General features: G+C 36.9%; 2 protein-coding genes across 3 annotated transcripts in view; one reads left to right on the top strand and one right to left on the bottom strand.

Moving 5' to 3' along the window:
• Positions 1–22,500, top strand: part of LOC137982739 (out at first protein-like) — a 31,940-nt gene that overhangs the window by 1,116 nt on the left and 8,324 nt on the right. The window contains exons 3-4 of one of the 2 annotated variants that reach the window (XM_068829881.1): positions 2,712–2,886; positions 6,432–8,391. In XM_068829881.1, the coding sequence (XP_068685982.1) occupies positions 2,712–2,886; positions 6,432–6,724 (468 nt within the window). In that variant the 3' untranslated portion in view covers positions 6,725–8,391. Of the gene's footprint in view, positions 1–2,711; positions 2,887–6,431; positions 8,392–22,500 lie in introns of those variants that run through there. The other variant, XM_068829882.1, reaches the window with a different exon arrangement.
• LOC137983465 (dixin-A-like) lies at positions 8,585–21,605 on the bottom strand. Its single transcript, XM_068830640.1, is given in 14 exon segments — positions 8,585–11,144; positions 11,695–11,803; positions 12,764–12,857; positions 13,308–13,374; positions 13,483–13,563; positions 15,034–15,135; positions 15,693–15,797; positions 16,960–17,058; positions 17,206–17,465; positions 18,381–18,558; positions 20,439–20,620; positions 20,623–20,723; positions 20,725–20,808; positions 21,538–21,605. Coding segments are annotated over 14 exon segments (1,641 nt in total). The 3' UTR covers positions 8,585–11,033.

Genomic DNA, 22,500 nt, shown 5'->3' with positions numbered 1-22,500 from the left:
TAAAGGGATATACATGGGTACCCCTTCGGGCGGCTGGTATGTCGGCTGATAATGTCTGTGGCTGAGAGATTGTTGGAAAAATGAATATTCAGCTGAGAAGCGAAGCTTCCAGGGCAAATGTGAAATTTTGACGGGTGCTCATAACTTTCTTCACCTTCAAAGACATTGACATAATGTTTGTTGACTTTCTCATACTTTCTGGAACAGCATTTGCGACCAGCTTTTTAGGGCACGTTCGATTGACCCTATTCTGATGAAAACGGTATGTTTGGCACGTTTCGAAGCAGCAAGGATAATAAAAATATGTTTAAAATAGCATTTTAGCAGATGTTTGATAATTTTAATGTGAATCTTCGTAAAAACCAGGATTTTAAACTTATATTCCATGTATTCCTATTCCGGAATAATGGTCAATCAAATGCACCCTTAGTGTTGTGGAAAATTGTGCTTTGTCACCAACATGTTGAATAATAATACCATTATCCTGCTCAAACTTGCGGAATATCGCCTGATTTTAGCCAATTCAGTCTACGGCCTCGTCAGCTAATTATCAGGCGATATTCCACACGATTTCACAGGATAAATGTTAATTGTATTACATATCATTACACCGTATCATGATGGGCCATTCCACGTTACAGACATTACATCCGGAGGGCAAAATTTTGGAAATGAAGCTATTTTTTACGAACTTATCTTTTGTAGTTTTTATTTAAAATTTGTACAAATATCCCTTACATGGTACTTAACTAGCAGCAGAAAAGAAACTTTGATTTCATTTACAAGTGCTGCCAATATGCTCGTCTTAAACAGCGTTACGGACATTACAAAAAAATCAACCTACGATTTTTTATGTTCACTAGATACTACTATTCCTGTGAATTGACATGCCAGACAAAATTTCCTTAATAGTGAAATGAACAAAGGTGCTTCATAGTTTTTTAAAATAATGTTGTATCCCTTATTCTGTCCTCACATTTTGAGCTGGAGGTAAAAAACTGCCGTTACGGACATTACATGTTTTTTGTTACGGACATTACACTGTGAATTGTGTTTTACACAGACAAAGTTTAGGGCAAATTTAGATTTTTTCTAGTATAAACTTCTGTTAAATAACAATTTCAAAACTGTTAAATTGATCTAAATCAGGTTTAATTCTATGCTATTTCTCTCTTTTATTTGTACTGGTCACCAAAACTTAAGCCCTACACTTCTGTGTGCAAACATAACAGTGGTCGGACTGGCCTATGAGAAATGATTTGGATATTGTTTTCAAGAGAAGAGTGTTTTATGGCCCAATCAATAGAGCTGCTTGGCACTGGACCATTCCATATTCCAAGCCTTGCTGAAATCACCGAATTGTTTAAACATCTAAGGAAACAGCCACATGTTTTTAAGTAAAACAAACAGTGATTACGAGCAGTCAAATCCCAAGGTTGAAAAGTGAGAGGTACCAACTGCGTGAACTGAAATGACTTTTAGCAAGCAATGTGTACTTGTTGAAAAATGTCCAAGATTTTTAAATTCAAAGTGGTGATTAATTAGAAATTTAAATCACATTTAGATACATGTAGAGTACACAGTGTTACTGCAGTTAAAACAACTGAGCTGGCTTTGTTACTATTGCTCTAACGTGTTGTTATTGTAATCATTTAGAGGAAACTCTATTAATTCTCTATCCTCTATATTTTCTTTTCTATGAGATTGTATTTGCAGGCAAGTTCCTTATACTTAACATTTTTGCCTAAGAATTAAACTAAATATTTGACTATTTACAGTTTAATAATGATATTACATTTGTACAGATTCATTTGTTCCTCCAATCCCCCTTTGCGAGAGACAAGGTTGGAAATTAGTTACCTCCATTTCATTGTGTCCCATCACACAACTGCAACTTCATTCTGAATGCAAAGCTACTCTACTTTCTTTGATTTCAGGCACGATATTATAATTACTGTAACATTCATAATGTAATGTCCGTAACGTAATGTCCGTAACTTGTTGCATTTTCTCCAGTGATTCACATTGTTGTTGCAAATTCTCAATGCCGTAGTTTGGGCCCCTTCAAGCTAAAACAGGATCCCAGCTCATGAAAAGATCTGGATTTTAATTGCGGAGAAAAAAGAAAAAAGGTCTGTTTTTGTTATGGACATTACGTAATGTCCGCAACAGAAATGTTTTTCAATATAATTCAGCAATAACATTCAAGATGGCCCAAAACCTATCTGAAAATTTAACTTTGTCTTGCATTGACTCAGTTTTTTTAACTTGATGAGATTTTTGAAATTAATGTGCCCCGCTATAATAATTTGAAATATTACAGCTTGATAGCTACTTAAGCAAGCTTCTCATTGGTCAACAATCAATGGCCTCTCTTTGCCATTTACCACAAAACAAACTTTTGACAAATTATTTCCTGAACACTTTGGGGTATCCTCTTTCCAAATATCCATGGTTGGGTATCAAAAGATATGTTTGAAATTTTGACATTTTAGCTACTCTAAAATGGAATGGCCCTGATACACTTTAATAACCCTACTTAAAGTACCAACTGTACATGACTACTTGACAAGTACAAAATGTAAAGTGAAACCCAAATGTTCTTATAACTAAAGCAGAATTTCTCATGATGGAGAAGAGGTGTTGCTGACTTTGCTTATGCATATTTAGGCAATGCCATATGACAGTAGACAATTTTTTTTAATTTACAGAAAAACCCAAGCACAATCCGAGTTCCTGAAGAGGATTTGGGAAGTGAACCTCATAAGATGGATCATGTTGTATATTTGGATTCAAGGAATGCGACAGATGAAAAGATATCTGAATTGTGTAAAGATGCTGGCAAAGTATTGTTCGAAGGAACAAATCCGAAGCTTCTTTTGAAAGGCAAGATATCAATTTTGACAAAAGTTTATTTGTAAGGAAAGGAGGGATTGTTTTTTTTTTCAAACGTTGGCCGTGTAGCACAAGTTTATATTTTAAAAAGAGTTACATGTAACTGAATAGAGGGTAATGTGAAGTGCTAGATTTCTATCCCATATGAACCATGTGAGCGTTAGCCCTACTGATGGAAATGGGCCCACACAAGGACAGAGAATAACTCTGACCAGGGTTGGAAGGAAGATTGCTTGTTGCATCTCTCAAAGAGGATGCTGTGATTGACCAAGAAGATGAGCTGTACAGTATGGCCTACTGAGTTTAAGAGCATTTTTTGTTGCTTGATTCAATGGATTTGATATGTTATAAATCTGACAAGAAATAATTTATTTCTCACACTTTTCTTCAAGTTGCAGTTCTTTGTTATTTCAATTTCAATTTATCACCCACGTTATGCATTGCATTGGACCCATAAAATGACCTGGCGAAAAACTAGCTGTAGCTTGACTATAGTAACTGATATATGTATTATAAATATATAATTATATAGTAGTAGTACAGTGTGTAAAGGACTTGAATTTACTTTAAAACATTGATTTCCTGGGAGTGAAACTTCACAGATTTTACTCTGTCTAACGCCAGACAATTTTACTCGTTGACTGGAGTCATCCTACGGCGCTTGAGGGGTCAATGGAAAAAGGGTACCAGTCAAAAACTGTGTAGTTCTCTTTTAGGGTGCATTCGGTCATTTCCAAAATGACCAGCTGAGACAGGCAGCCTTGTTTTAGGGTCATAAATATGTACTAGTTACATATAACCGTGCAAATAGCACACATTCATATTCATTATTTAGTCAGGAGTAGCAATGATCTCACTTGCTTTTACTACAGATGCAGAGTTCAATGCTGCCATCTTACTCTGTACGAGTTTAATGTTATTTTAACTCTTGCAGAGTTAGATGTTAGCATTGCACAAGATGCAAAGGGAATTAACTATCTAATGCAGGGATAGAAACCCCAGTAAATCCTAGCATTAGCTACATGTGAGGCCCAAACAGAAAAGAAAAACATCTCTGAATGTTATGGAAAGGTGGTCACAGAAAGGCACGTTTAAAATGGAAAAAGGGTACCCATCAAAAACTTTGTAGGTCTCTTTTTGGGTGCATTCAGCCATTTCCAAAATGACCATTGAACTGCCCCGCTGTGACAGACAGGTTTGTTTGGGGTCATGTGCTAGTTACAATACTGCATTGAAGTAACCCTGCCAATAGCACACATGCACTTCATTTGGTCAGAAGTAGCTGTGGTCTCACTTGCTTTTACTACAGATGCAAAGTTCTTTGCTGCCATCTAACTCTTTACGAATTAAATGTTATTCTAATTCTTGCAGAGTTAGATGTTAGCATTGCACAAGATGCAAATGGAATTAACAATCTCATGGTAATATGCAGGGATAGAAACCCCAGTAAATCCTAGCATTAGCTACTGTACATGTGAGGCCCAAACAGAAAAGGAAAAACATCTCTGAATGTTATGGAAAGGTGGTCACAGAAAGGCACGTTTAAAATGGAAAAAGGGTACCCTTTCAAGAACTTTGTAGGTCTCTTTTTGGGTGCATTCAGCCATTTCCAAAATGACCATTGAACTGCCCCGCTGCAACAGACAGGTTTGTTTGGGGGTCATGAATAGGTGCTAGTTACAATACTGCAGTGGAGTAACCCTGCAAATAGAAAACATGCATTTCATTTGGTCAGAAGTAGCAGTGGTCTCACTTGCTTTTACTACAGATACAGAGGTCAGTGCTGCCATGTTGCTCTTTTTGAGTTTAATGTTATTTTAACTCTTGGAGAGTTACTTGTAGATGTGAGCTTTGCGCAAGATGAAAATAGAATTAAATATCTAATGATAATTTGCAGGGATAGAAATCCCAGTAAGTTTTAGAAATTAGTTACATGTACATGTGAGGCCCACAATGGGAAAGAGAAAAATCTCTGAGTATTATGGAAAGGTGGTCACAGACAGGCACATTTAAAAAGGAAAAAGGGATACCCATAAAAAAAACTTTGTAGGTCTCTTTTGGGTGCATTCAGTCATTTTCAAAATGACCAACTGCTACACTGCGACAAATGGGTTTGTTTGGGGGTCATAAATAGGTACATGTAGTTACATACTGCAGTGGAGTAAGCATGAGAATAGCATACAGGCATTTCCTTTCATTAGGAGAAGCAATGAAGCAATGGTGGAGGCAGTATGGCCCAGTGGTTACGGCACTTGCCTTGAAATCCGGAGATCTCAGGTTCAAAATCGGCTTTGACCACTCGTTGAATTTGTTCCTGGTAGCCCCTGGTTACAGTTGTTCTGTTCCGTTGTTTCATTAACTGTTTCATTGGTCCTGTAACTTACAATACAATACAGACTTAATTAATTAATTAAGGTGTTATGGAATTGGTAATTTGTAGGAATAGAAATTCCAGTAAATCCTAGCATTAGCTGCATGTGAGGCCCAAAATCTCTGAATATTATGGAAAGATGTTCCCAGAAAGGTGCACTTAATTAAAATGGAAAAAGGGTACCCGTCAAAAACTCTGTAGGTCTCTTTTAGGGTGCATTCAGGCATTTCCAACATGACTTTCACACTGAGACAGGCAGCCTTGTTTTGGGATTACAATTACATACCAGTTATAAATACTCTGCAGTGGAGTAACCCTATGAATAGCACACATGCATATCATTATCTACTCAGGAATAGCAATGGTTTCACTTGCTTTTACTACAGATGCAAAGTTCATTGCTGCCATATAACTCTTTACGAGTTTAATGTTATTTTAACTCTTGCAGAGTTAAGTGTTAGCATTGCACAAGATGCAAATGGGATTAACTATCTAATGGTAATATGCAGGGATAGAAAGCCCAGTAAATCCTAGCATTAGCTACTGTACACGTGAGGCCCAAACAGAAAAGGGAAAACATCTCTGAATGTCATGGAAAGGTTGTCTACTCTGGAATAGCAATGGTTTCACTTGCTTTTACTACAGATGCAAAGTTCATTGCTGCCATCTAACTCTCTACGAGTTTAATGTTATTTTAATTCTTGGAGCGTTAGATGTTAGCATTGCACAAGATGAAAATGGAATTAAAGTGTTGCTATGATCAAAAAATCATTTCCTTTTTTCCTTCAGATTTCAAAGTGTGTTTGCTTAGCACAACAAGACAGAAAAATCTCTGACCATGATTTGATCTGAAATACCCCTACCTCTTCCGGTCTGGTCTTTTAGCTCAGTCAGTAGAGCAGTGGTGATCAAATTCAAACATTATGGATCTCATTCGCACTCCTGCCTGGTAGTTTAGTCTTCCCTTGGGTGGGTCCATTCCATTATGCTTCCATAGCTATAGAGTGTCCGAGATTTCTAGCACTACAACAACAGGTGTATCCTTGAGAAGCTTATTATGATGTGAATGTCATTAAACTGTGCCTGTTTGGGTCTTGTGGCATTTTTTATCACTTTACAATGTACACAGGAAGTGTTCCACTTTACCTATTTTTCTTTCCATTAGAAAATTCAACAAGGGAAGATCTTGACAAATTGGAGCTTGCCTCTCAGGATCAATCAGGTCTTATAAAGGTATTGAAAGGCTGCAAAGATACGTCAGAACTGAATGCAGAATGTGTCTGCAGAACAGAAGTTTGCATAAGCTGGTACCCTTGCCAACTGAAGCTCTGCCAAGGAAAAGATGATGATGGGCAGCCAATGGAGTATCACTGTGGGATCAAAACTTGTGGAAAGTGTTATCTGTTTGATTTTTATGTGACAGAGAGGAGACAGTGCTTTTGGGATGTGAATTCATAGCCTTCTTGGCAATGTAGAGGTAGTCGAGAGTAAGACTTACAGATAATAATTTATTATTACTCTGGTCTTTAAACTTACAGATAATTATTACTCTATCCTCGGGGGCCACTTTAGGGATGACTGGATTAAACAAAGGACAAATTCAAGATGAGTTAAAGTAATGTATATAAATGAGCAGCAGTGTTTTATTGGGTTTGAAAGACAGAAAGGAAACTTTATTTGTTTTTAATACAATGAAAGGAAGAGATACCAGAGGTTTTCCGTTTCAAGGTTATCTGCCCAGATTTTATTAACTGAGAGTCTATTTTGATGAGGGAGGAAAACTGGATCGACTGAACCTTAGCTCACATACAACCTCAAGGCCATTGCAATGTTAAACAATACTTTTCATCAATCACTGAGGGTTACACACTAAAGTAAAAGTACAACAGAATAAGCTATTTAAACTTCAAATAATTCAAACAAAAAGCAGTAGTCTCAATAACCATAGAAAAATCACTATCACAAATGGGAGGCTTAATTAAATATTCCTGTGAAGTAGTGTCAGTGTGTAACATTAAATTTCAAAATAGCAACCACCAAAATATTCATTTTCACAATATTTTCTGGGTCGCAGAGGTGACAGGCACGGTGGATAACCGCTAAGCCACCCTGACTCCTGCGTGGTTTAAACGCACGAGGCGTTGCCAAGTGTTTTTAGACCCAATAAAATACATGCAATATTTTTTAATAGCTTAAAAAACATTCCACAAAAAGTGTGTCCCTCGGGAGTCCGAACAAATGTTCAAAATGTGAGGGGAAGATCCAGTGTAATGCATAGATTGTTACAGCGCATCACAGTTCTTATAAATTAATTTATATATTAAGTGATGACTATTCTTCTATAAAGAATTGATTCTAATGAGGAGTACTTTTAATTATTGGGTTTAAAGCTCATGCACGTGACGTTTTTCATTGTTTTGATTGGCTACTGGGTCATGAATTATTAATGAGCTTTTGAAGGTTATCCAACCTTCCAATTTAATAATTATTTTAAATGTGGGTAAGACCCAATAAAACACTCCAGGACCTTCCCATTTATTAAACAGTACTTTAAGGGGTTTTTTTTAAGATATAAGAATTATAAGAATTGTAACATAAAAAAGTAAAAAAATACCGTGAAAGATCAGTTCAGGGGGCAGTTTCTCGAAAGTCTCGAAACTTTACGGGCTATTTTCGGGTGTCACAATTCCCTTTGTAACTCAAGAACGGAGAGCATTTAATTTGTCAAACTTCACAGTTAATTTTGTTTTTGTTACCTTGAAAACATGTTAAGAGATGGCTTTTCGGGACTTTCGAGAAACGGGCCCCAGGTATCACTCAAATGATCCCAAAAAAAAAGGCAGATGTACCATTTTTTTTTAGGCCATATGCCTTAATTTTGTAAGTTAAAAGTCAGTTTTATTCGAGAGATTAGGCAAGAGAAAAGCAATGCAATACTACATGTAACTACAGCTGTACTTTGCTAAAAAGAATTTGTTTTAATAATACAACAAGTTTTGTACATATTTAGACAATAATATTTACATATCAAGTGTCAACAACATTTCTTTACCATAGTCTTTTACAAAATTTTTGTATTTCTATGCCCTTTTTTTAAAATGAAATAAATTTAACAATAATTGTTATTTATCAAGCTACCCAAGTGCTAGCTATTGACAAGTATTCCTCTACAATATTTGACTACAGCACAGGGCTGCTAACAAGGCAGGCAGAGTTGCACTGATAACCCTAATGTAAGGGTAACTGTTCCCAGTTTCGTAAAAAAATTTTCCCAGACAACAGCTGGATTTAAAATGTAGGAAGTCAAATGTAGCAAGCTCTATACACCTTATTCCAAAATGGCCACCAGTTTCATTTGTTTGCAAATTATTGTCCCTTGTTGCCTCGTTCAAGGTTAAAATACTCTTTTGAATTTTTACGTGTAGTTTAAGAACAAGGCAACAAGCGCTAAATTTGCAAGGAAACAAATGAATACTGCAATGGTGTCCATTTTGGAATAACGTAACTATCCAAAAGTGTAGTAGAGAAGCCGACCAAGGAACTTCTCATCGGACATTACTAAACAACAAAAACACCATGTATCACTATGAATGCTGACTGATAAAGTTTGGATTTGAGATTAAATATCATTTTAGGCCTGATTAGGCCTAAACCATTATTGCTCCTAATCTCAGTCTTAATCTGAATCCTAATCTTAGGGTGCATTCGATTGACCCTATTCCGGAATAAGAATAAGCGGAGTGGTGATTTAAAACGGTATGTCTGGCGCTTTTGAAGCAACAAGGATAATAATATACATGTTATGATGTATGCTTAAAATAGCATTTTAGCAAGTGTTTGATAATTTTAATGTGAATCTCCGTAAAAACGAAGGATTTCTAACTTCTATTCCATGTATTCCTATTCCGGAATACGGTCAATCGAACGTGCCCTTAACCTCAATGAATTAGGAGCAATAACGTTTTAGGCCTAAAACAATATTTAATCTCAAATCCAACCTCTGTCGGTTAGTATTCAATGTATGGTGGGGTCATACATGGTGTTTTGGTGGTTCGTTTCGTGGTTTAGCATGGCCCATTCTGATCTTGGCTGGCAGTGCAACCCTGCCTACACTACCTGCCTTGAACATGGCTATGGAGAACTCACCAAACAGGGATAATTTTTCATTGTTTTTCTTTTCTCTAATAAAACAAGACGCTTCAAAGTGTTAATCAAAATGGAGTGTGCATGTCGTACAGTTCTTGCAATCCTGGACTTAAAAATATTATTACCCTTATATTTATCATTGTTTTGCTCTCCTCATAACTGGCTTCATCTTAACACTCGGTATTCCCTGACAGCTGGCTTGCTCTCCTACTCAGATATTCTCAGGACTAGGAAAGATTCCCTAGAAATCCAAACTTTCCTCCATGTACTATAGAAGCTTCAACTGCATTCCCAAAATTGACTTTTTGACACTGCTGGTGAGTAAGTACATGCAAGAAACAGACTGATAGACAAGTCTATTGAAAAAGAGAACTACATATTTTAGTGCACTTAGTACCAATCAATACAAAAAATATACCACACACACTAAAATGTTTCACAAGAGAAAGGTCCACTCACTCACTTCTCTTCTTCCCAGCCCTGGATATAAACAGACAGTGCCCTTAAAATTTGCTGTCTTTGTATGAGGATGTGTATATTACAGGGTAATACAGTCATAGCTAAAACTTTCCCACCTGGAAAAAAACATTTTTGTGCACAATCCTGGCTACTTGACAATACACTTATAAAGTTAAGAACTTTTCATATCCCATCTACCTCATTAAAGTGCATCCAACCTCGACTCCTCTGCTACAATAAACACATATCTGCAACTTATTATTCCAAACTTATTTTAATGCCTCACAACCGCATGTCCATAGTTTAGTCAACAAGAGAGCAATGTATGAGGATAGACCGTTCACATTTACTGACTTCACAAACTGCTCGTGCAAAGAAATTTGTAATGTCAACATGGCACTGAACACCTTGTCCACCAATGCATAAGGATTAAAAACCATGGGCTTTGAAGTCCTGAGGCAGTGTGGCCCAGTGGTTAGGGTTCTTGCCTTGAGATCTGGAGATCCCAGGGTCAAGATCTGTTGTGACTGCTGGTTGAATTTGTTCCTGGTAGTCCCTAGTTCAACTTATCGGCTGCACTTGTAAATTGACACCTGGATTTCCTTCGGCCAGTTGGGATTCTTTAAAAAAAAATGATTTGTTGTTCTCTTCTGTTGTTCCATCGAGTGTGTTTCATGGGCCCTGAAAAGCCCTTATAGGGAGTGGTCAACTATAACATATATTATGTATGTAGGTAATGTATGTATGAAGTGTTTACAATAATTATAGCAACAGAATAAGTTTGGAAAAAATTACAGAAGTTTATTACAGCAAAAAGATTCTGTGAGGTGAAAGGCACCATTCAGCCAATACTTTCTTTGAAGTTCTTGGCTCACTGTAACAAAGTATTCTACAGTACTAGTGTCGTCCATCCATAAGTTATATTTCAGAATGGCCCTGGTCATATGATTTAAAACATCTTTCACACATCAATAAATTTAATTTCTTTAAAGTGTGTTAGAAGTTGGTCTGAACAAAACCAGAATCTGGACTGCTTTGACTGTGTCCCAGTTAAGTGTTCAGGGGTTAAATTACTGAGGACATTGAAGAATTGCAGCAACTCTTCCAATGAGTCAGCAAGAAGTTTGGATGAATGCCAGAACATGGGAAGACATCCATTGTGTCATGTCATATTTTGTTCATGATGGGGAAGCATCGACTGCGATGTATCATCTTCCACCCAAGCCACAATCTTGCCTTCCCAGCCAGGAACGTTGTCATCATTATCAATAACCTGCCGGCAAAAATGAACTGGTCAAAAGAACTGCAAAATAATTAAGGTGGCACAGCACTAAATTTTCATTAATAGCAAGGCTACCTACAGCTGTTGTCCACGCTGAATTTTACAAATTTTAATTACCTATTATATTATTCATTAAGACCATTTTTGTGAAGACAAAGAAAATATCCTTGAGGGGTATAGACTCCATTTTCCTCTCAATTCTTGGCCACTGTTATGATGAATATTATATGAACAAAATACCACAATACATGTAATTATTATATGGCTTGTGTTTGTAGCTGATATAATGCACGCTCTGATTGGCTAGTTGTGACTGAATTGTAGGGCATTATTCTCCCGTAATGCCCACGGGCGATTATGGGCTTGCAAAAACAAAGCAAAAGGTAATTAAAAAGCCATATAATAAACTACTTACTAACCGAGCTGTACTGGGGAATATTGGCCCGAGGGCCAATATTCCCCAGTACGGCCCTCACGCTCGGTTAGTAAGATGATGATGAATACGCATTATGCATTGTGATGAATATGCATTAGGCCATACCTCTTCTTTAACTGTCCCAAATTCAGGATCTAGTGCTTTAAAGTGATACCGAAACATTCCTGGCCTGTCAATGGCTTCTTTGAAGTCTCCTAGAGTTATATCTTCTAATCTGAAAGAGAAGAGGACATGACATTGTAGTACAAAAGGGAAGAAGAAAATGTCAAACCCACTGTAAGATACAATTAAACCAGTCAGCCTAGGCTTGATTTCCACCACTCACTCGAGTTTGACGTAAATTCAAAATATAACTTAACGCAAATCGGAAGCAAATGACCTTGAAGTGTGCAACTTGCAATTCTTTTCCTTGGAACAAAGCTGGGAATTTTAGGGCACCAATTTTATGACCAAATGTGGACAAAAATAAGATCGAAGCTGCACATGCCGGAAAATGCACGAGCTGCGTTACATCCAAATAAGAAATTATTTAAACTCAAAAAACCCCAGCATTGAACCAGGGTTAAACACTTCAATGTCATGTCTCAGCTTCTGATGCAACGTTAATAGTTCCGGGGAAATGGCATTACACATCCCAAAATATTGATTTTAACAAAACAGTAATTACATAAAACGTCTGTGCCAAGTTGTCAGAAGATGCGAGATTTGATTTTGTGGTTCAATGGTCAATATGATGTGAGTTTGAATTCAACCAGTGAATCATCAACAAAAGCACTCTTTGGTCACTTTAGATCTCCCATTCAACCTCCTCGGTCTGCCACCAATAAATTCAGCTGTAATTTTCATTGATCTTGAGGAATTTTTCAATTCTTATAAACTGAGATGAAAGATAGCTGAGATGTCTCTTCAGAGATTGACCAATGTCTCTCACTAGCTTGGCCATTAACTTTTATAAGAAAAGCAACAGCCAATAATTATTTTCAACTTTACAGAACTTGTCCAACCTGTTAACAGTGAGGTCACAAGCAGTTCACGTAAAAATATGCTAGATGGTACCTAAAATCTCACCATTGCTAAATAACAAAATAACAAGGCGAGGGGGTCTGCATGAGAAATTTTGTTAAAAGCCACGTTGTTTTACAGGAAATAATCCCCCAAACATGTCATTGCTTACCTTTTAGGAATGGATGTAAGAAATGGAGTGACTGACTTCTCTGTGAAATATAAAACTTTAGTGGTGATTCCTGTATCTGAAGAATGACTGGACTCTAAAAATAAAATAACATGAAATAATTCAAAATGTGAAGATTACATGTAAAAGTAAAAACAAATAAAACATGTGTTTGTGCCAGTCACAAAAACCTGTATTCGTGTGGGCAGGAGGCAAAAATAGAGGAAAAAGTCTGTTTTCAAAAATCTCTGTATGCCTTATGCACTACTGAGATCAGCGACATTTACAAAGTATTTTGTTGGGATATTTTAGGATTAAAAAAAAAAGTTAACAGAATTGAATTATGGTTTACATGTACCTCAAATTAAACCCAAGGAATACCAGTGGAATTACAAAAACGTTTTTCAAGAGATATTTTGTTATTCACTGAGCATATTCAATGAAAGTCAAGTCTCGCACCTCAATAGTAATGAATTAGTGGAACAAGGAAATAAAAAAATTATTGCATATGCAGATAACATAATGTTGGAATAATGTAATTGAATACCTAGACGTTTGTGAGAGAGATGCAAGCTAGCAGTGTAGCCATTACTATGGTCGAATCCATTCACACCCTGAAACAAAGAAATCAAACAACATTTCACGCTTTAAAATCTGCGTCACCATGAAACACTTCTTGAGATGAAATTTTAATTTCTAAAGGCATATTTGTGAATACTTGCCTGAGGTTTTGTACTTTCAAGATTAGAACCCTTTGAGGAATGAACATGCTGACCTGATGAAGAGAGTATTGATGAAATGCTCTGGAGATAAAAACAAAAACATCAAAACATTAGTAAATTAGTATAGACATTCCTCAAGTTGAACCATGATTACACAGTTATGTCACAAAAGTGCTACATTGTAGATGTTTGAATTCCATCCCCTAGTCACAAACATCTTCATGTACTATGCTGTAATATTTATTTGTCACATGACTGTTCTTCGGGCTTTTTACAGTCAGGTACATGGTGACACAATTGTTTATACAGTGACATTTTGTTGCCTGACGAACAATTCTTAATTTCCTGTTTAACCAGTATTATTAATACAGTGTGGTTTTCTCATAGTCACTTTAACATATGTTTTTAAGTTGGCAAGTTTTGTGGGAGGCGTGGGGGCTTCATGGTCAGTGTGCTCGACTCCAGATTGAGTGGTCCGGGTTCGGGTCCTGGCCAGGGACATCGTGTTGTGTTCTTGGGCAAGACACTTTACTCCCACGGTGCCTCTCTCCACCCAGGTGTATAAATGGGTATGGCAAAATGCTGGGGGTAACCCTGCGATGGACTGGTATCCCATCCAGGGGGGAGTAAAAAAATACTCCTAGTCAGTTCATGCCACAGAAACCGGGATAAGCTCCGGCTCTGATGGGCCACTCGGCTCGTAAACAGACTTTACTTTTTAAAAAAAGTTTTTATTTAAGTATTCGGGTTATTCATGATAACTTTGGAATCCTCTCGCAAAGTAAGTGCATTTTTCTAAATATTTTGTTATTAAAAGTTTTAATTTAGAACACTTAAAGTCATTTTCATTTAGAACAAAGAGATGATTTACCAACTGTGTGGTCTGTTCGCTAATTTAGTGATCGGCTTATTTTTCTTCTTCATTTAGGTGCCTCTTTTCTTTTGCGTGATCTTTTCTTTTAGTTCATCGTAAATTGCATGGTTTTAATTTCAGATCGAATAAAATCAAAACATTTGAAATCTATACTTCATTATACGATTACCAGATTCCTTACTTCTGCTTGGTTTCACAGGCCAACAATTTCCGGTATGTGACGAAAATTCTGCATAGATGTTTGGGATTTCCATCCCCTTGCCACAAAAATCCACTGTGCTGTGCTATTGTCACAAGACTGTTCTTCAGTCAATCGTGTTACATGTTACGGTCAGGCACACGGTTACATGATTATATGACAAAAGTGCTACGTCACCGTAGATGTTTGGCAGTTCAATTCCTGGACCAGCCCCTGGTCACAAACATCCACCACACTGTTCTATTTTCACATAACAATGCATTCTTTAAATATGTGACCATAGCACAGCATCATAGGTGCTTGTGATGAGGGCCTGGAACTTCTAAACACCTACCATGCAACGCATTTGTCACATAACCATTCTTCTGTCAGGTGACTACTGATGGAGGCCCGGTGATTAAAACAATAACTTATATTATGATCATTATTACATTCTGAAATGCACACCTTTCTAATGGTTGGTGACCTAATTTCATACCTGTTCTAAAGTATCCAGTGTGTGATGATGAGGATCATGTGGCCTAAAACAACTTCTGAGGCCTTCAAGAGCTTCTCTTACTACTTCCAATTCTTCTGACCTCTGCATAAATCAGAAAAAGCTTTTAAACATTCTTAGCTGCTTTATTGTCTGATATGAAAAAGTTTACTAGAACTTGTGTGCAGAGACTTTTTGTTGCTGGTAAGTGTGGTCAAAGTGTCGGCTGCTATTTTGAACCCTGCACACCACTGCGAACTGCCAGACATGGCAAATATGCAAGGCTTTGCAATATGGAAAAAGCTTGATTTACAAAAAAGGCCTGTATTTCTAAAGTTCAATTAAATCTGATTCAGTAGATCAGCATTGATTTTCTTAATTTTCATGTTTCATTCATTTATTAATTTATTAATTGCAAGAAAACAAGACTTTTTGCTATAAAATTATTACATGTACATTTTCCCAGTCTCCAACCACGATACAACTGGATTGACCTTGGGAAGCTCAGCTTAACATACAAGGAGAACATGTCTCCATTTTATGGTCAGGGGCATAATATTTAACTAATGGGGACCTGTTTACTTTGTCATTTTGCCAATACATCCTAGATGATAGATACAAATTTTAATCATAAACCTAAGCAATAAGTTCTTTGCCTTTACCCTCAATCCATCCATAACAGCAGCAGAATTATGTGGATTCAAAATTCTATCCTCAAGTGAAGCCATCTTTTCATCTTGAGAGGCAATTCTAGCTGATATGCTGGCCTAAAAATATTATCAAACCAGAACTTCAGAATAGATTCATCAATTAATTTTTACCTACATGAAGCGTCAGGACTTCGTTCTCATCTAACAAGCAAGAGAAATATAAACAATACTTCAAACATGAATAAGAAAAGTAAGAACTCTGTAGTATAAATTGTTTGTTTTTCATTCCTTTGTCGTGGAAACATGACACACTCTCTTTCCACCATTTTAGCTGCAAGCATATTATCACAAGGATATTAGTTCATGTTGTCTAACACTAAAGCCAGTGTTTCAATAAAATTTAAAGTTTGACAGCTCAGGTTTGAGTTGAGTATTACCGACTATTGTCAATGTCCAAATGAATTTTAATCTTTAATAGGTTGGAAAGAAACTGTCTTTTATTACAGTAACTTCAATTTCGGAAAAAAGGAAGCCAACTTCTCTGAGTGAAGCAGCCAATGCTTTTCATCAGCTGTCAGTGCTTATTGAAACCTCTGCTAAAGGGAACGACAGTAAGGACTAATGGCATGAACAAAAATGTTCTCACACACTGAATGCCATCTGTCTGCCACACAACAATGCAACAGCTAGTATGTAAATATCAACTAAATTGACTGAAATGGAATATCCAGGCAAAAAGCCCAGCTCAAAGAGAAAATAAAAAAATGACCTATAGATGGTTACTACTGTAACAACCTCTCAAAGAAAAGACAGAAAACCATTCAGACTGGCTGAGCAGGGTTCTTCAATTTCTTTTTTTTTTCAAACAAACTGACAAAATTTAATGATTTAGCTGTAGGAAAAATAACCATAAACATTTTTCAATTTGACACCCTAAAGGCTGGAGATTGCATTTTTGAGCTTCAATATTTCACAATTTTCTGGGGGAGCATGCCTCCAGATGTTGCCTCCTTCAAATCCTATTGAGAACGCTGGCTGAGGGACAGGAGGAGGAGAAAGCTGTTGCACTAATGGCAAGGCACAAAAACTGAATCATGTCACTGAAGGTGAAAACTGATACCCTGCCTTGTACATGTACCAGGCCCCTTCATTCAGTGTGGGAAAACTTTCGCAAGCTCAGCGTGTGTGAGAGCTTAATCATTTCTTGCCTCTTTTGCAAGTTCAGCTGGCAGGAAAAACATACTTTGACATGATGACTGGATCGAGTATTGAAACTTACCCCATAACTGCCAACAGAATTGAGCTTGGCTTGAAGATCTTTTATTTTTTGTTGAAATTCCAGAATTATTTGGTCATCTGCATGTTTCTCTGCTCTGGCCTGAATCGAAATACAAATCAAAACTCAAACGATGATTCCTACAGTATTTGGCTTCTCTTGTACAAGTGTTAAATAAGATGCTAATTTCAATCCACATTGAGATTACTGGTAAATATCTTTGTAATTTGTAACATCATTCTCACAAACCTGTGAAAACTGTAGTTCTTCCACATGCCTTGCAGCCTTCTCGAGCTCAGCTCTTTGTTTATCCAATGTCTTTTCTCTATGCAAGAGTTCATTTCTTAGATTTGCAAGTTCCTTGTCCTTCTCAGCTAACTGCCACTGAAGCTGCGCAATTTCAGACTTCTGTTGTTGCTGAAGAAACTCTTGTTTTAGTGTGTCTGATTGTAGCTGCATTATCGTGTGTTCTTGCTGATTGAGCCTGGACAACAAACCAGCCTTTACACCTAGTAAAAATATAACTAAGTGCATTAGCATTTAATACTATATTAGTGTTCTGCCCAGGCTACAGTGAAGACAACTACAGATGCAACAAGTCAGTTCATGTAACACTTAATGCACAAGAGGTGTTGTCCAGACTCAATCAGTCATTTTTTTTTCTTCATCTAAAAAAGTTCTGGACCAACAACTTTAGTGTGTGAGAGAGACTTTGACTGCATTTCAAATAAAAGGATTGATTTTGTTAACATGAAAATGCTTCTACAGCAAGCTACATGGACTATTGCAGTCAACAACAAATTATAATAACTACCCAATGTTAAAGTGGTATATATATAATCCAAAAATCAAATCTTTTTTTCATTTGGATTTTAAAACTTTTAAACTAAAAAGTGACCCAGTCGTTTTAAGCCTTAATTTCAAGAAGACACTTGTTTATTTGAACTGGAATTTTCTTATTTAATAGTCCGCTATTACGAACTATAAAATCTTGAGAGAGTTGGATTGAGGAGAAAATTGACATCAAAGACTCCCTAGTTTACAAATTAATGCAATGTGTGTACATGACTGAATTAATAAGCTGCACGGAAGTTTTGGGCTTTCAGATTTTTAAACTCGTGTTTTGCCTACATTATAATAAACTGCGTTTACATGCTGAAATTTTAAGCTATTGAGTGAATGATGTCACTTTTACCTAGATCCAACCCTCTGAGGTTCAGTCAGTCAGTTTTGAACGCGAGTAATGGCGGACCGTGAAATCCAAAACTTGCGTTCAAAGTAAACTGCCTTTGGGTAAAAATCAAAGCTCAAAATTTTGCCAGGCAAGTGTTAAGCAAACACAATATTTCAAACCTGAAGAAAAAAGGAAGAGGAAATGATTTTTGATCATAGTACCACTTTAATAACTAAAAGTCTCAATTTACCTTGTAGATTAATACACTCCTCTTTGGTTTTATTGAGCTCTGTTTTAAGGCTGTCATATTCAGCCTCTCGCTGATCAAGCCGACTGCTCACAATGGTCAACTGCTCCTGTGATGTGGAACCTTCCAGTCCACAATACTCTTCAGGAACCTCATCATCTTCCACTCGACCATTTAACAGCTAAAGAGGACAACGCAAATGGCTAAATGAGAGGCTTGAGAATGAAACCGTGTGCATTGTGCACATAACAACTCACGATAGACCGCACGATCCACCATTTCGAAAATGCACAAGCAAGTTTTAATTTTAAATTCTCAAGCTATTTTAAATAATTGTTGTAACCTTGTGGCAATTTCAATGTTTTATCACTGTACCATTAGAAACTAGCCATCACATATGAAAAGATTTCTTGGGAAGCCTTACTAAGTGCCCCTGACTTCAAATTTTTATATTTCACCCGACAGCTGACAAAAAGCATCACCTACTTCGATTCACTCAGAGACAATCATATCCCGTCTACTTTTTCCACTTTTTCCCCCTTGGTATATATCTGCATTTTTTATTAATTTTTGCCAACTGTCCAAAACAAATTTGATAGTTTTTGCTGGAATGTTTACTTTAGCTTTGAACAAACTGTCCAATTTGAGAAAAATCTGGATACTTTCCATCAACTCATCAAATGCCAAGATAAATAAAAGAACTGAGTGCTGGCCAATCAGGTTGCAGCTACATGTATTATCACCGCTACCAAATTGCTGTTTTCTCCAGTTTGAAGGTTCACACATGATGCTGCATGTATGTGATTGATTTGAGTGTCAAATATTCGCCATGTTCATCTGTTTTTGGATGTTCTGTAATTAATAGGTAACAGGACTACATGCTGGTCCAATTTGGGAATAATTGGATTCCAAAAGTTTATAGGACTGCCACTTTGGACTCAGCTTATGGGCCTCGTCAATTGGCAGTCCTCAGAATTTTTTTCATCCAATAGACCAATTTCGAGACATTAAATTCAGTCCTAAACAAAAGGCATCATCTTGAGGCTCTGGGGAATAAATACAAGGATTTGTATGAGTTTTATTCCCCAGAGTCTTGAGATGATGTCTTTTGTGTAGGACTGAATTCTAATACATCAAAATTGGTCTACTTTTTATTTCCAAATTGGACAGCATGTAGTCCTATTACATATACAAATTGAAGTAACAGGGGACATTACTAAACAATGAAACAGCGAAACAACGAAACGGAGAAAAGAAGCACCAAAACACCATGTATGACCCCACCATACATTAAACACTAACCGACAAAGGTTGAATTTGAGATTAAACATAGTTTTAGGCCTAATTAGGACTAAAAAGTTATTGCTCCTAAACTCAGTCTTAATCTGAATCCTATTCTAATCTCAATGAATTAGGAGTAATAACGTTTTAGGCCTAATTAAGCCTAAAACAATGTTTAATTAATCTCAAATCCAACCTTTGTCGGTTAGTATTCAATGTATGGTGGGTCATACATATGGTGGTTGTGGTTGTTTAGTAATGTCCAGTAACAGGGGTGGATCCAGGATTTTTCTTATGTTAGGAGGGGGTGCACCCCCTAAGGAATGGCATAGCTGGTGACGTTTTTTTGGCAGAATACCAGCTTGGGGGGGGGGGGGCACTGAACTAAAGAACACATGATTTTACACTTTCAATTTTCCTTCTAAAACACCTCAAAGGTTGCCAAATGTGCAATTAATTTTTTTATGATACCACTGACATAGAGGTCCCTGTCTATACCTATAGTGACATCACAAACTGCTTTAATGCACTCCTGTTTCAAAGAAGTTTTGCACTGCAATGCTGTTTTGTGTCATTAGCTAGGAGAAGACGTATGCCTATCACTAACTCGCTTGTCAGTCACATTACTGCTGGTTTGGGAAAGTTTTATGATGCAATGAAAATCGCAAATATATTGCTCTAGGTAAATAGAAAAAAATAAAATATTAATAATTTTATTTGAGGTTTAGGGCACTCTGATAATAAATTATTATCTGAGTAGTTACGGTATCAAAAACTCACCAGTGTTTGCAGCTGATGGATCATATCCTTTGCCGCATTCACTTCTTCTTCCATATCATCATAACCTTCAATAACTTCAGGAAGGAACTCCACCTCTGGAACAAGACAGGTGCTGCTCTTTTTCCTACGACCCTGAGAAGATGCTACAGACTCTGTGTCAGAGAACGACTGAAGCACGTCTAGTCTCTCTGAGGAAGCCTTGGTGTTGACGTACCACTACTGGCATTAGAACCACCTGAGTTAGGATCCCTGCTAAGGCGCAATTCAGGTGGAAAGTTCATTTTTTACTGGTGTCCCATTTAAGGGCGTGTTGAGTGGCGACGAGGGTCGTAATGGGCTGCTACCTGGACTGCTGTCATATTGCCGAGGTCTTCATGCGCTTTGGAGTTCCAGGTGTAACCGCTTTTGTTGTTTTTCTTGAAAGAATGATAGCAAAACCTTTCATTATCCTTCCAAGTATTTATTTTGATTGGTATTTTTTAGTAGGTCTTTGTGATTTGCGAACCAAACACCCAAATATTCAACCCTTTCACCCTTTAACTGACCATACTTGATATTTACTCTAATGCCAGATGATTTTACTCTATTTTACTGGAACCCCTAGGAGTCAATGGGTTAATCACTCGATGAAAAACTGTCCCATTGACCCATTTACCCCTAAACCGGCCTAAACCGGTCATACTTAGTATTTTACTCTAATGCCAGACAATTTTACTTGTCGATGGGGAATACCCAGGGTCAATGGGTTAAGAAGGTAAAAAAGTTATGTTAAAAAATTGATGACCAATACCTTCATAATTAACAAGGTCAAAAAGTTATGTAAGAAAATATTGATCATCAACATGCTACCGAACACCACTGACACATCATCAATATTATTAAAAGGTTGTAGTCGAATGTCGACCAACATGCATTGGTCAATCAATTGGTTGGTTAGGATTTGTTACCATAACTTAACAAATGTTATTATATTCTTTTTCAGACAGTAAGTAAATGGATGAAAACAGGCCTGCACAAAAATATGTTTTACAAGTCTCATTATTTGACCAAAGAAAGTACAGCTTTCACTTCCAAAGCCTCAACAAATGAGACATGTTACAGTATAATTGCATAGGATATACTGAAGAGAGTTTTCACTGGTTCGTTCATATGCTTTTTTAGAGCCATCTTGAATTAATTATGTCACATGTGCATGCAATTTGTGCGCCTTGGTTTTGTCATAATATGGATGAATGATGATCGTGCAACTTGTGACTGTTTATATGGAGACCATTTGCACCAATACGCTGACTTTTAGCATGGGACACTTTTTAATAATAATTTCTCCAAGAAATTGAAGATTTTCAATAACTTAGTTTTTGGGCGTCATCACCTCATAAGTCGAAAGTTTCCATTTTTAGCCACATTCCACACGCCTCATTTGTCAATCCAGTTTTTGACTACTTAAGGACGTTCGTGCCCATTGCTATTGCGCAGCCTTTACAGCGCACGCAAATTCACATGCCGTGTCATGCATCGAGCGCGAATGCTAAGTACTAAAATGAACAATGATAGGGCAGATGGGCCAATTGCTATAGCTTTTGTCTTGGATTTAACGATCTTGGATGGTCAATCGCTGCACCATTTAATCATATTCATTGGACCCATTATAAGAACATTAAGTTTAAACAAATTCCTTGGCTTTAAGGTTGCGTACCATCAATATTCAGATTGGCCTAACGACCAACAACAAAACGTTACATCTGTCTTTGTGCAATCTTTAATGAGTATTCTTACTAAAGTCAAACTTTTATTCACAGATTAAATACCTACAGGGCCCATTGGCAGTACACTGTGAGAGCATATTATACAGGTAATCTGTCCTCGCACTTGGTAAAAAATCAACAAATATATTTTTTCTTCCAAAGCAAATGCACTTGACAAAATGGAGCAATTCTTGGGCCATCTGGCCAACATCAAGATGAACCACCAGGAATCCCTTCTTATTTGCTCAATCTTGGATACATTAATTTGTCATGAAATTGAGGGGACGTGGCTGTGTAAATAGCATTTTCTCTTATTA

This window comes from Montipora foliosa, chromosome 13, assembly GCF_036669935.1.
Source record: "Montipora foliosa isolate CH-2021 chromosome 13, ASM3666993v2, whole genome shotgun sequence".
NCBI classification, from domain to species: domain Eukaryota; kingdom Metazoa; phylum Cnidaria; class Anthozoa; order Scleractinia; family Acroporidae; genus Montipora; species Montipora foliosa.
This window is presented reverse-complemented; position numbering and strand designations above follow the sequence as displayed.